This window comes from Zophobas morio, unplaced genomic scaffold, assembly GCF_036711695.1.
Source record: "Zophobas morio isolate AGI-343-1 ecotype UQ-CSIRO unplaced genomic scaffold, CSIRO_AGI_Zmor_V1 ptg000018l, whole genome shotgun sequence".
NCBI classification, from domain to species: Eukaryota; Metazoa; Arthropoda; class Insecta; order Coleoptera; family Tenebrionidae; genus Zophobas; species Zophobas morio.
Window position 1 is genome coordinate 4,526,251 of NW_026972123.1, and position 13,444 is coordinate 4,539,694.

The following is a 13,444-nucleotide window of genomic DNA, read 5'->3' on the forward strand; positions in this document are numbered from 1 at the left end:
TTTGTCCTTTCGTGGAAAAATTAAAAAACGGAAAATTGAGAAAATGAAAAATTAAAAGTAAAGTACTTCCAAGTATATAATTCCAAGTTGTTTCGTTTCTTCGATTTTTTGTTTTCTCAATTCGAGATTTTTAAATTTTTGTTTTTTTTTAATTGGTAATTTTTCGATTTTTCCGTGTTTCGTTTTTACATTTTCCGATTTTTTCAAATTTTCAATTTTTCGGTTTTCCAGTGTTTCGTCTTTTCGATGTTACAATTTTTCAATTTTTCCATGTTTCTTTTTTACAACTTCTTAATTTTTTAGTTATTCGGTTTTCATTTTAAAATTTTTGGATTTTGAAATTAAATTTTTTCACTTTCTCGATTTTTAATTAATCAGGGTTTTCAGGTTACAGTATTACAATTTTTCACTGAAATTACTATTTTATGACTTTACCGGTATTAATTTTAAAACAATTTGTGATATTTATGGTAGTCCAGACATCCTAATCAGATCGGTTCAATGCAACCAACGCCCTTTCCACCACGTACTTTCTTTATTGCACCCTCTACACGCACAACAAACACCAACTGCATGCACACATGCCACGACACAAAGAACACAAATAGAGATAATAAATATGGTGAAAATAAAATAAAGAACACAGAAATTCGTTTACCATGTCCGGGTACTGTCAGAAACCTTTCGCTACTTGTGTGTTCGCTGAACGTGTGCTCTTCAACTGAAAGCACAAAGGAACAAATTTGTAGCTGCTTGTCGGATTCGCGCACGGTATGGAAAAAAATGTTAAGAGTTTTAAGACTGGCTAGTGATATAGGCTATATAAAGTGCTAAGAGAGGATGTTGAGAGTGCAGATAATATGTCTGAAAAGAGCACACACATCGAGGACATCCTGTATCTAACCTTTGGCAGGATGATGCAAGGTAAACCACGTTGTGAAGCCCTGAACGTGTGTCGTATATTCGGCTGCGGAGACCACAAATACAGTTGGGACAGTTAGTTGGCGGTTGGGGACTGGCAATTCAAGTTCAATTTCTGAATTTTTAATTATCGTAATAAACGTTAATAAACTTGAGTTGCCAGATTTATTGACGATTTTTACAAAAAAAGTTGCTTAGCAAAGTTCTGAGATGACGTATTCACGTTTTCGGTAGGGATGACTAGATAAATTGTAGTCAGCGTACCATTTACACGATATTCTTAGAGTGTATTTACGATTTCACACGATCATTTCAAGACTATCTGAAATTGTCTGTCTAATAAAATGGCCAACAGGCAACGGACAGACAGACGGAAATGAAAACAAATCATTTTCTATATTCCAGAAGCTATGTAAAATAAAACAGACAATCACATATGTTGTAGATAATAATCTGTGAATAACAGCATTATTATAGAATTAAGAGCTTAAAAACCGCCAAAGTTACCATTTAGAGTAGCCCACATTTTCTATGGTTATATGGCAGAAATACACAAATGTGCCTGCTTGATATTTTTTTCTTTTTTGTAAATTTTTTACTTTACAATTTTTCAGTTTCCCAATTTTTAATTATTAGATTTTTAAATTTTTCGAATTGAAAATTTTTCAATTTATATTTCTTAATTTTTCAATTTTCGATTTTCCGGTTTTCGGGTTTAATTTTAAATTAGTGGATTATAGTCAATTTTTGGTTTTTTCGTTTTGCAATTTTTTGATTTTTCGATTTTTTGTTTCGTCAGTTTTTTGATTTTACGATTTTTCAACACTTTTCTTCAGTTTTCGATTGATAAGTTTTAGACTTGCTAAATTTTCGAATTATGTTTAAATTTTTTCAATTTTTAAATTTTTTAATTTCATTTTTCAGTTATGCAATATTTCGTTTAATTTTTGGATTTTATATTTCTTCGATTTTTGAGTTTCTTCTTTTTTAATTTTTCGATTTTTTAATTTTTCGTTTCTTCAATTTTTGTTATTATAATTTTTCGTTTTTACATTGTTTGATTTCTTCGATTTTTTGATTTGTAACTTTTCCAGTTTTCTGTTTTAAATATTTCAATTTTTTGTGTTTCAATTTTTGATTTTTTCAATTATTCAATATTTTACTTCTTCAAATATTCAATATTATAATTTGTCAACTTCACAAATTTTCAAATATTCGATTTTACAATGTTTCAATTTTTCAATCTTTCAAAGTTACGATTTTGTGTTTTTAGATTTTTCAATTTTTCGTTTCTTTAATTTTTCGATTTGCGATTTTTTGAGTTTTCAGTTTTAAATTTTTCAGTTTTTTGTGTTTCAATTGTTGAATTTTTCGTTGCTTCAAATGTTCGATCTTTGAATTTCCGATTTTTCAATTTTTCGCTTTTTCCACTTTCAATTTTACCATTTTTACACTTTTTCGCTTCTTCATTTTTCAATTTTTTGACTTTTCAGTGTTTCGGTTTTACAATTCTTCGTTTCTTCAATGTTTTCGTTCTTCAAATTTTTGTTTCTTCATTTTTTCGAGTTTGCATTTATCCGATTTTTTAATTTTTGGTTTCTTCAATATTTTTGATTTTACATTTTTTGATATGCAATTTTTGGAGTTTTCAATTTTCAGTTTTTCAGTGAATGATTTTTCATGTTTTAACTTTTATCAATTAATCCAGTTTTCATTCCTTCAATTTTTCAATCACCAGTTTTTCGTCATTATAATTTTTCAACTTTACAATGTTTCGTTTCTTCAGTATGTCGATTTTACAATTTTTCAAAATCTCTTTTCTTCGATTTGCGATTGGTAATTTTTCGAGTTTTATTTAAATTTTTCAATTTTTTAGTTTTTTATTTCGTTTTGCGTTTATTTTTTGGATTTTAGACTGTTTCGATTTTTGACTTTGACCATCTTTAATTTTTCGATTTTTCAATTTATCCAGTTTTCAGTTTTAAATTTTTCTAGTTTTTGTTTAAATTTTTTAAATTTTCAATAATACGATTTTTCGTTCCTTCAAATTTTCGATTTTAGAATTTTTAGAAATTTTTCGATTTTTTGCTTTTCCAACTTTTCGATTCTACTGTTTTTCATCCATTCATTCTGCAGTTTTTCCTTTCTTGCCTTTTTTAACATTTCAATTTTTCGGTTTTATAATTATTCGTTTCTTCATTGTTTCTGTTCAAATTTTTGGTTCTTATTTTTTTGGTTCTTCATTTTTTCGAATTACAATTTTTTAATTTTTCGATTGCTCGACTTTTCAATTTTTCAATATTACAATGTGTCAATTTTAAAAATCTTCCAGATTTTCGATTTTCCAATTTTTCGTTTCTTCAATTTTTGTTGTGATAATTTTTCGCTTTTACATTGTTTGATTTCTTCAATTTTTTGATTTGCAAATTTTCTAGTTTTCTTTTTTAAATATTTCAATTTTTTGTGTTTCAATTTTTGATTTTTTCAATTATTCAATATTTCACTTATTCAAATATTCGATACTATAATTTTTCATTTTCACAATTTTTCAAATCTTCGATTTTTCAATGTGTCAAAGTTACGATATTATGTTTTTGGATTTTTCAATTTTTCGTTTCTTCAGTTTTTCGATTTGCGATTTTTCGAGATTTCAGTTTTAAATTTTTCAGTTTTTTGTGTTTCAATTGTTTAAGTTTTCGTTGCTTCGAATTTTCGATGTTTGAATTTCCCGATTTTTCAATTTTTCGCTTTTTCCACTTTCAATTTTACGATTTTTACAGTTTTTCGCTTTTTCATTCTTCAATTTTTTGACTTTTCAGTTTTTCGGCTTCACAATTCTTTGTTTCTTCAATTTTTTCGAATTGAAATTTTTCAATTTTTCAATTTCATAACTTTTCGGAGTTTGCATTTATTCGATTTTTTAATTTTTGGTTTCTTCAATTTTTCGATTGTACAATTTTTCAAAACTTCTTTTCTTTAATTTGCGATTGATATTTTTTCAATTTTTGTTTTTCTTATTTTTCATTTTACATTAGGCGATATTTGGTTTAATCTTTGGATTTTAGATTTTTTCGATTTTTGACTTTCTCCATTTTTAATTTTTTGATTTTACAATTTTTCAAAACTTCTTTTCATCAATTTTCATTTAATTTTTGAATTTTAAATTTTTGACTTTGTACATTTTTAATTTTTCGATTTTTCAATTCGTCAATTTTTTGATATGCAATTTTTCCAGTTTTCTGTTTTAAATATTTCAATTTTTTGTGTTTCAACTGTTTAATTTTTCGTTGCTTCAAATTTTCGATCTTTAAATTTCCCGATTTTTCAATTTTTCGCTTTTTCCACTTTCAATTTTACGATTTTTACAGTTTTTCGTTCTTCATTCTTCAATTTTTTGACTTTTCAATATTTCGGTTTTATAATTCTCCGTTTCTTCAATGTTGCCATTCTTCAAATTTCTGTTTTTTTATTTTCTCGAATTGAAATTTTAAAATTTTTCACTTTTTCGACTTTATGACTTTTTGATCAATTTCTGGACTTTTTCAATTTTTTAATTTTACAATTTTTCGAGTTTCCATTTATCCGATTTCTTAATTTTTGGTTTCTTCAATTTTTTTGATTTTACAATTTTTTGAGTTTTCAATTTTCAGTTTTTCAGTGAATGATTTTTCATGTTTTAAATTTATCAATGAATCCATTTTTCGTTTCTTTAATTTTTCAATCAGCCATTTTTCGTCATTATAATTTTTCAACTTTACAATGTTTGGTTTCTGCAATTTCTCGATTTTACAATTTTTCAAAATTTCTTTTCTTCGATTTGCGATTGGTAATTTTTCGAGTTTTGTTTAAATTTTTCAACTTTTTAGTTTTTTATTTTTCGTTTTGCGTTTATTTTTTGGATTTTAGACTGTTTCGATTTTTGACTTTTCGATTTTTCAATTTTTCCAGTATTCAGTTTTAAATTTTGCTATTTTTTGTTTCAATTTTTTAAATTTTCAATAATACGATTTTTCGTTCCTTCAAATTTTCGATGTTAGAATTTTCAGACTTTTAAATTTTTCGATTTTTCGCCTTCCAAATTTTCGATTCTACTGTTTGTCATCCATTCATTCTGCAGTTTTTTCGTTCTTGCCTTTTTTAACATTTCAAATTTTCTGTTTTATAATTATTTGTTTCTTCATTGTTTCTGTTGTTCAAATTTTTGTTTCTTCAATTTTTTGGTCCCTAATTCTTTTGGTTCTTATTTTTTTGGTTCTTCATTTTTTCGAATTGCAAATCTTAATATTTCGATTGCTCGACTTTTCAATTTTTCAACATTACAATGTTTAATTTTAAAATTTTTCAATCTTCCAGATTTTCGATTTTCCAATTTTTCGTTTCTTCAATTTTTGTTATGATAATTTTTCGCTTTTCTATCGTTTGATTTCTTCAATTTTTTGATTTGCAATTTTTGATTTTTTCAATTAATCAATATTTCACTTATTCAAATATTCGATATTACGTATAATTTTTCAATTTCACAATATTTCAAATCTTCGATTTTATAATGTTTCAATTTTTCAATCTTTCAAAGTTACGATTTTATGTTTTTGGATTTTTCAATTTTTCGTTTCTTCAGTTTCTTTATTTGCGATTTTGCGAGTTTTCAGTTTTACATTTTTCAGTTTTTTGTATTTCAGTTGTATAATTTTTCGTTGCTTCAAATTTTCGATTTTTGAATTTCCCGATTTTTCAATTTTTCGCTTTTTCCACTTTCAATTTTACGATTTTACAGATTTTCACTTCTTCATTCTTCAATTTTTTGACTTTTCAATATTTCGGTTTTATAATTCTTCGTTTCTTCAATGTTTCCATTCTTCAAATTTCTGTTTTTTTTCCGATATTTTAATTTTTGGTTTTTAAAATTTTTTTGAATTTACAATTTTTGATATGCAATTTTTGGAGTTTTCAATTTTCAGTTTTTCAGTGAATGATAATTAATCCATTTCTCGTTTCTTCAATTTTTCAATCAGCAATTTTTCGTCATTATAATTTTTCAACTTTACAATGTTTCGTTTCTTCAATTTGTCGATTTTAGAATTTTTCAAAATTTCTTTTCTTCAATTTGCGATTGGTAATTTATTTTGCACTTATTTTTTGGATTTTAGATTGTTTCGATTTTTGACTTTCACCATCTTTAATTTTTCGATTTTTCAATTTTTCCAGTTTTCAGTTTTTAATGTTTCTATTTTTTGTTTAAATTTTTTAAATTTTCAATAATATAATTTTTCGTTCCTTCAAATTTTCGATATTAGAATTTTCCGACTTTTAAATTTTTCGATTTTTCGCTTTTCCAACTTTTCGATTCTACTGTTTTTCGTCCATTCATTCTACAGTTTTTTCTCTCTTGACTTTTTTAACATTTCAAGTTTTCGGTTTTATAATTATTCGTTTATTCATTGTTTCTGTTGTTCAAATTTTTGTTTCTTCAATTTTTTGGTTCTTCATTTTTTCGAATTGCAATTTTTTAATTTCTCGATTGCTCGACTTTTCAATTTTTCAATGTTAGAATGTTTCAATTTTAAAAATTTTAGATCTTCCAGATTTTCGATTTTCTAATTTTTTGTTTCTTCACTTTTTCGATTTCCAATTTTTTGATTTTACAACTTGTTGATTGGCAACGCTTATATTTTTCGATCAAGTTTTCGTTTCTTCAGTTTTTCGTTATTATAATTTTTTGCTTTTACAATTTTTTATTTCTTCAATTTTTCGGTTTGCTAACTTTTTGATTTGGAATTTTTCGAGTTTTCAGTTTTAAATTTTTCAATTTTTTGTGTCAATTTTTGAATTTTTCAATTATTCGGTTTTCCGTTTTTTCAAATTTTCGATCGTAGAATTTTCCGATTTTTCAATTTTTCCCCTTTTCATTCTTCAATTTTTTGTTTCTTCAATTTCTTGACTTTTCGATTTTGCGGTTTTGCAATTTTTCGTTTCTTCAATGTTTGTTCTTCAAATTTTTGGTCCTTCATTTTTTCGAATTGCAACTTTCCAGATTTTCATTTTTTTATTTTTGGTTTCTTAAATTTTTTATTTTAAAATTCATCTTTAAACTTTTCAGTTAATCGATTTTTCATTTCTCCAATTTTTTAGTCACCAATATTTCGGTATTATAATTTTTCAACTTTACAACGTTTCGTTTCTTCAATTTTCGAATGGTAATTTTTCAATTTTCAAAATGTTTCGAGTTTTATATATAAAATTTTTCAATTTTTGGTTTCCTTAATTTTCATTTTTCAATTATGCAATTTTTGAGTTTCTCCATTTTTAATTTATCATTTTTTCAATTTTTCAATTTTTCGTTTTTTCAATTTTTCAATTTTTCGTTTTTTCAATTTTTTGATTTTATTTTTTGATTTCCCAATTTTTCTATTTCAAATTTTCGATTTTTCAATTTTTGAACTTTACAATTCTTCTAATCTTCACTTTTACAGTGTTTCAATTTTTGGATATTCCAGATTTTCCCAGTTTTTGGTTTCTTCTATATATCTATTTGCAATTTTTAGGGTTTTCTGTTTTAAATTTTTCAATTTTTTGTGTTCCAAATTTTGAATTTTTCAATTATCCAATTTTTCGTTCCTTCAAATTTCTCGATTTTTCAATTTTTTCGATTTTTCACTTTTTCAACTTTCCAGTTTTCCGATTTTACATTTTTTCGTCTCTTAATTCTGCAATTTATCGTTTTTTCAATTTTTCGCTTGATTTGTTCAATGATTCTGTTTTCCGCTTTTTTTTTCTTCTTTCTTGTCAATTTCTCTATTTTTCAATTTTTCGAGTTTCCAGATTTTCGATTTATTAATTTTTTGTTTCTTCAATTTTTTGATTTTATAATTACCTGAGTTTTCATCTTTTCAATTTTTCAATTAATAGATTTTTCGTTTCTTCAATTTTTCACTCAGCAATTTTTGGTTATTTTAATTTTTTTGTTTCACAAGTTTTCATTTTTTCATTTTTTCAATTTTACAACTTTTCGTTCTGCAATTTTTGGAGTTTTCAATTTTAAAATTTTCAATTTTTTTTATTCCAACGTTTTAATTCAGTCGTTCAATTTTTCGTTTCTTCAAATTTTCAAGTTTCGAATTTGTCAATTAGTCAACTTTTCGGTTAGCAATTTTATAATTTTTTCTTTATTCAATTTTTCCGTTTTAAATTTTTATTTTTTTGTGTTTCAGAATTTGAATCTTACAATTTTTGATTTCTCAGTTTTTAGATTTTTCAAATTTTTCGTCTTTTCAACTTTTTGCTTTTTCAGTTTTTTGTTTCCTCAATTTTTTGTTTCTTGATTTGTTCGTTTGGCAATTTTTTAATTTTACAATTTTTCGATTGCCAGTTTCGAAGTGTTTGATTTTTCATCTTTTAAATTGTTTAGTTAACCGATTTTTCTTCAATTTTTTAAACAGCAATTTTCGTTTTACAATTTTTCGAGCTTCCGATTTTTTGTGTTTCAACATTTGAATATTTCAGTCATTCAGTTTTAGGTTTCTTCACATTTTCGATATTATAAATTCTCGATTTTACAATTTTTAGATTTTTTAATTTTTCGTTTCCTCATTCTTTTGATTTTGCAATTTTTGGAGTTTTAGTTTAAAATTTTTCTACTTTTGAATTTTTTAATTAATCAGTTTTTCGATTAGCGATTTTTCGTTATTATAATTTTTAGAGTTTACAATTTTTGCTTTCTGCAATTTTTCAGATATAATTTTTAAATTTTTTTTGTGTTTAATGTTTTGAATTTTTAATTATTCAATTTGTTCATCTTATAATTTTTCTATTTTACAATTTTTGATTTTTCAATTATTCGATTTTTCTATTTTTCAACTTTTCAATATTTCAAAATTTTCGTTTCATCAATTTTGTGCTTTTTCAATTTTTCTATCTTCCAGATTCTCGATTTTGAATTTTTCATTTCTTCCTCCTTTTATTTTTCACATTTTCCAGTTTTAATTTTTAAAACTTTTAATATTTGAGTTTTCACTTTTTGAGTATCTCAATTAATTTTTCATGCCTTAAATTTTTTGGTATTATAATTTTTTAATTTTAGGATTTTGCAATTTTACAATTTTTCGTTTACAATTTTTAGATTTTACAAATTTTCCGTCTCTTCAATTTTTTGTTTTTTTAATTTTTTGTCTTCAATTTTTTGATTTTTTAACTTTTCTTTTCTTCGGTTTTTCAGTTCTATTTTTTTGGTTCCTTCAGTTTTTTGTTTCTTAATTTATCCAATTTGGAATTTCACAATTTTTCTATTTTTCTATTTTGCAGATTTTTAATTTTTAGATTTTACAAATTTTCGTACCTTAAAATTTTTTAGATTTTTTAGTTTCTAGATTTTTAATTTGTCCATCTTTCAATTTTTCGATTTTGTAAAAAACATTGGAAACATGAAAAAAAATGTATTTCTAATTTTACCGAAAAAATAAACATCAGGAATTTTTTTGCAATAAATTTTTCCCATATCAGTAGAGTTTGGTTAATTTTCCCAAGATTGGCAATTTTTTTAAAACAATTAAAAATACCACCCAAGTAGTACAAATTATAAAAAAAATTTGCTTACACTAGTTGACCCGAATTTTTCGGGGTAATTAATTGTTCTCATAAAATAATACTCATTTTTGTTCGTGAGTAATGATGGGCTCTATCCGGATCTGGATTATTCTGCTTTCTATCATCTGGGAATTACCGGCACGCGACAACTTTAAGTTGTAAATATCTCTTGCTATTGTACTGCCAATAAAATTTTATAGGGTAGAATGAAATTTCCAAAACTATACCTTAGAAAATATGGGCTACCATACTTTTATGTTTAAATTTCGTCAAAATTATATAACTTAGTTTCTAAGGTCTCAAAATAGATATAGCTATACAGTGTGTCTGTAAGTTTAGTACTTGTTACGCAACGAACACTAGTAAGCAGACATTAACAGTGTTAAGGTTGCCAAAACCACCACAATCGTTTCATCCCCTGGCGTTCGCCCCTTCTGGCCCCTGTTAGTATGCAATGAATGATGATGTCGCACCTCCGCCACCGTCCCAAGCAAAGCCACACCTCATAATTACCTAACCTGCAACAAACCCCTCCTCTTTCTTTCTCACTTTCTTCACGTTCCCCCCGGCTCCTCCCTGAGTACAAACAAACCTAACACATCCTCCTGAAATTTTAATTGTCACCTTACAACCCTAAACATCAAAAGTCTTTCAGTTCAATACCCTTCAACACCAGCGAACTTACTTTTCGACGTGGAGTGGTTCCTCATCTCCGCGAACGACCGGATCAGCGGCAGCACGTGGTCCTTGCGCTGGTGCTGGTGGCGGTGGCGCTTCAGCAGCGCCTCCTTCACCTGCAACCAAACGAGCGTCACACTCCGTTTACCGAACAGATGGAGCTGTCACCTTGTCGCGCTTGTCGTAGGCCAGCGCGCCGCTGTTGATCATGTTGTCGAGCACCAGGTCGGCGATCTGCTCCATGGAGGAGGCTTCCAGGTCGAGAAGGACGGTGCCGTTGAGGATGAGGCTGCGCAATTCGAAGAGCGAGTGCAGCGATAGGGTGGCCACGTGGGGCTTGGACCAGCGGTTACCCCCTTCTTCCACGTTCTCCTCGAACTTGATCCAGCGGGCGGTTTCTTTCCATTCCATGTCGCCGCCCTCGGTGACGAGCTCCTCCATCTCGGAGAAAAGTGGGTGGGATTCGTGTTTCTCATCGTCGACGTCTTCGCCGAGGATGAACTGGACGCGCTGGGAGGGAGGGGTACCTGGAAATAACAATGTCAACGTTAGAAATTGCCCATTTATGACATCTGCCAAAGTAAGATTTACCGTTGCAAGTACTAGCCCCGCCCACCCGCCCTATAGTTTCTCAAAGGATATGGTGTCTGCCAAAATCAGTCTTATCTGAGCAAGTACTAGCAAGTACTACCCTCTGAGAAAAAAAAAGGGCGGGAGGCGGGGCTAGTACTTGCTACTATGTCTTATCTTAGCAAATGACATATTCTCTGAGAAAATAGGAGGCGCGTGGGCGGGGCTAGTGCTTGGTACGATAAGACTGATTTTGGCAAATGACATCTTCTGAAAACGTAGAGGGCGGGTGGGCGGGCCTGGTATTTAGTAAGATAAGTCTGATTTTGGCAAATGACATATCCTTTGGGAAAAGTGGGGGCGGGTGGGCGGGCCTAGTATTTGTTAAGATAAAACTGAGATTGCCCCTTATTAATCTTGTAGAAACTTGTGAAATTTAAAGTTGTTAAAGTTAAATTCTTAAATCTATCCGAAATGTCCAAAATATGCGTTTTACTTGTGATTTATTATTGCATTCATATTGTTTAGATTTTCTTATACAAGGTGCTATTTTCCCAAAAAATTTTGGTAATACAATACTGTTATCTTTCTAGGTTCATAAGCAAGCAGTAGCCCCGCCCACCCACCCCTTTTTCGTTCCTGTGACTAGTCTTAATATTGTTCAGTCCTAGGTTAGCATTTGTGTTGAGTTCATTTAAAAAAAAAAAAAGCTGTAAGTTTTTACAAGAGATCTTCTCAACGAAATCATTAATAAAATATAAGAATATAAGTGATCCAAAGTCAGATCCTTGGGAAACACCTGAAGTAGGCTTGATAACAGTAGATGTAAAAATGCGATATCGAATATACTGTTCACGATCGAAAATACAGAGTTATTCAGCTAAGATGTCCAATTTGTGTTTTTAAAATAGTTATCGAGTTGCAATTTTTTAATTTTGAAATTTTTCGATATTACAGTTTCTCATTTTTCGATTTTTCACATTCTCGGTTTTTAATTTTTGCCATTTTCAATTTTTCGTTTCCTCAATTTTTCAAGTTCTCGATTTTTATTTTTCATTTTCCCGATTTTTTTAATTTTCATTTTCTCGATTTTCAGTTTTTTCATTTTCTTTATTTCTTGTTGTTTCTTTCGATTTTTCATGTACCCGATTTTGATTTTACAATATTGCGAATGTTTAATTTTTATTTCCTCGATTTATATCACAATTGTTCGTTTTTTCATTTTCTTTATTTTCTGTGTTTTTTTCTGTTTTTACAATTTTTCATTTGATCAATTTTTCAAATTTTCACGCTTTGAATTTTCAGTTCGTCCATTTTAAAATTTTTCACTTTGCAGTTTTTGGATTTCCAGTCTTCCGATTTTCCAATTTCTTTAATTTTCAATATTTATATTTCATAATGCATATTTCTTTTTTTCATTTTTCACTTTTTCGATTCTTAAGATTTTACAAGTTTTCATTTTGCAATTTTTCGTTTTTTATTTCTGATTTTTCAATTTTACAATTTCTCGACTTCCAAAATCTTCAGTTTTTCGTTCCTTCAATTTTTCGGTTTGCATCAGTTTTTCAATTTGGCAATTTTTCAATATTACAGTTTTTCATTTTTCGATTTTTCAGTTTCACAATGTTTAATTTTTCCCTTTTCCAATTTTTTGTTTCCGATTTTTATTTTTGGTTTCCCCGATTTTTTAATTTTCACTTTTTCGATTTTATATCACAATTTTTCGTTTTTTCATTTCCTTTATTTTTTGTTGTTTTTTCGATTTTACAATTTTTCGTTTATTCAATTTTTCAAATTTTAAGGTTTTTTTCAATTTTTCTTCAAATTCTCAAGTTTGATTTTCACTTTTTACATTTTTCAAGTTTTTATTATTCACTTTTTTTTTATTTTTGATTTTTCAGTTTTACAATTTGTCGACTTTCAATTTCTTTAATTTTCAATATTTTGATTTTACAATACATATTTCTTTTTTTTTATTTTTCACTTTTTCGAATTTTAAGTTTTTCAATTTTTAATCTTTCGATTTTTCAAATTTTCGTTTCTTAAAATTTTTATATTTGGTTTTCACTTTGGACATTTTTCAAGTTTTCATTATATACCTTTTCGTTTTTTTATTTTTCAATTTTTCGCGTTGCCATTTTTTAATTTTGCAATTTTTCGATATTACAGTTTCTGGTTTTCGATTTTTCACATTCTCAGTTTTTAATTTTTGCCATTTTCAATTTTTCGTTTCCTCAATTTTTCAAGTTCTTGATTTTTATTTTTCATTTTCCCGATTTTTTTAATTTTCATTTTCTCGGTTTTATGTCACAAATTTTCATTTTTTCAATTCCTTTATTTCTTGTTGTTTCTTTCAATTTTTCAATTTTTCGTTTCTTCAATTTTTCGAATTTTCAGTTTCTCAATTTTTCGTTTCCACAATTTTTCATGTTCCCAATTTTTATTTTTCCATATGGCCAATGTTTAATTTTTATTTTCTCGATTTATATCACAATTGTCCGTTTTTTCATTTTCTTTATTTTCTGAGTTTTTTTTTTCGATTTTACAATTTTTCAAATTTTCAGGTTTTGAATATTCAGTTCGTTCATTTTTCAATTTTTAAATTTTTCACTTTGCAGTTTTTGGATTTCCAGTCTTCCCATTTTCCAATTTCTTTAATTTTCAATGTTTCTATTTCATAATACATATTTCTTTA

The 13,444-nt window shown here is 27.3% G+C and overlaps 1 protein-coding gene across 2 annotated transcripts in view; it reads right to left on the bottom strand.

Moving 5' to 3' along the window:
* Ndae1 (Na[+]-driven anion exchanger 1) overlaps positions 1 to 13,444 on the bottom strand; it is a 137,785-nt gene that overhangs the window by 33,283 nt on the left and 91,058 nt on the right. For both annotated transcript variants that reach the window (XM_064058646.1, XM_064058647.1), the window contains exons 4-7: positions 10,348 to 10,706; positions 10,187 to 10,295; positions 905 to 967; positions 659 to 721 (exon numbers count right to left, since the gene is read on the bottom strand). In XM_064058646.1, the coding sequence (XP_063914716.1) occupies positions 659 to 721; positions 905 to 967; positions 10,187 to 10,295; positions 10,348 to 10,706 (594 nt within the window). The remainder of the gene's footprint in view (positions 1 to 658; positions 722 to 904; positions 968 to 10,186; positions 10,296 to 10,347; positions 10,707 to 13,444) is intronic.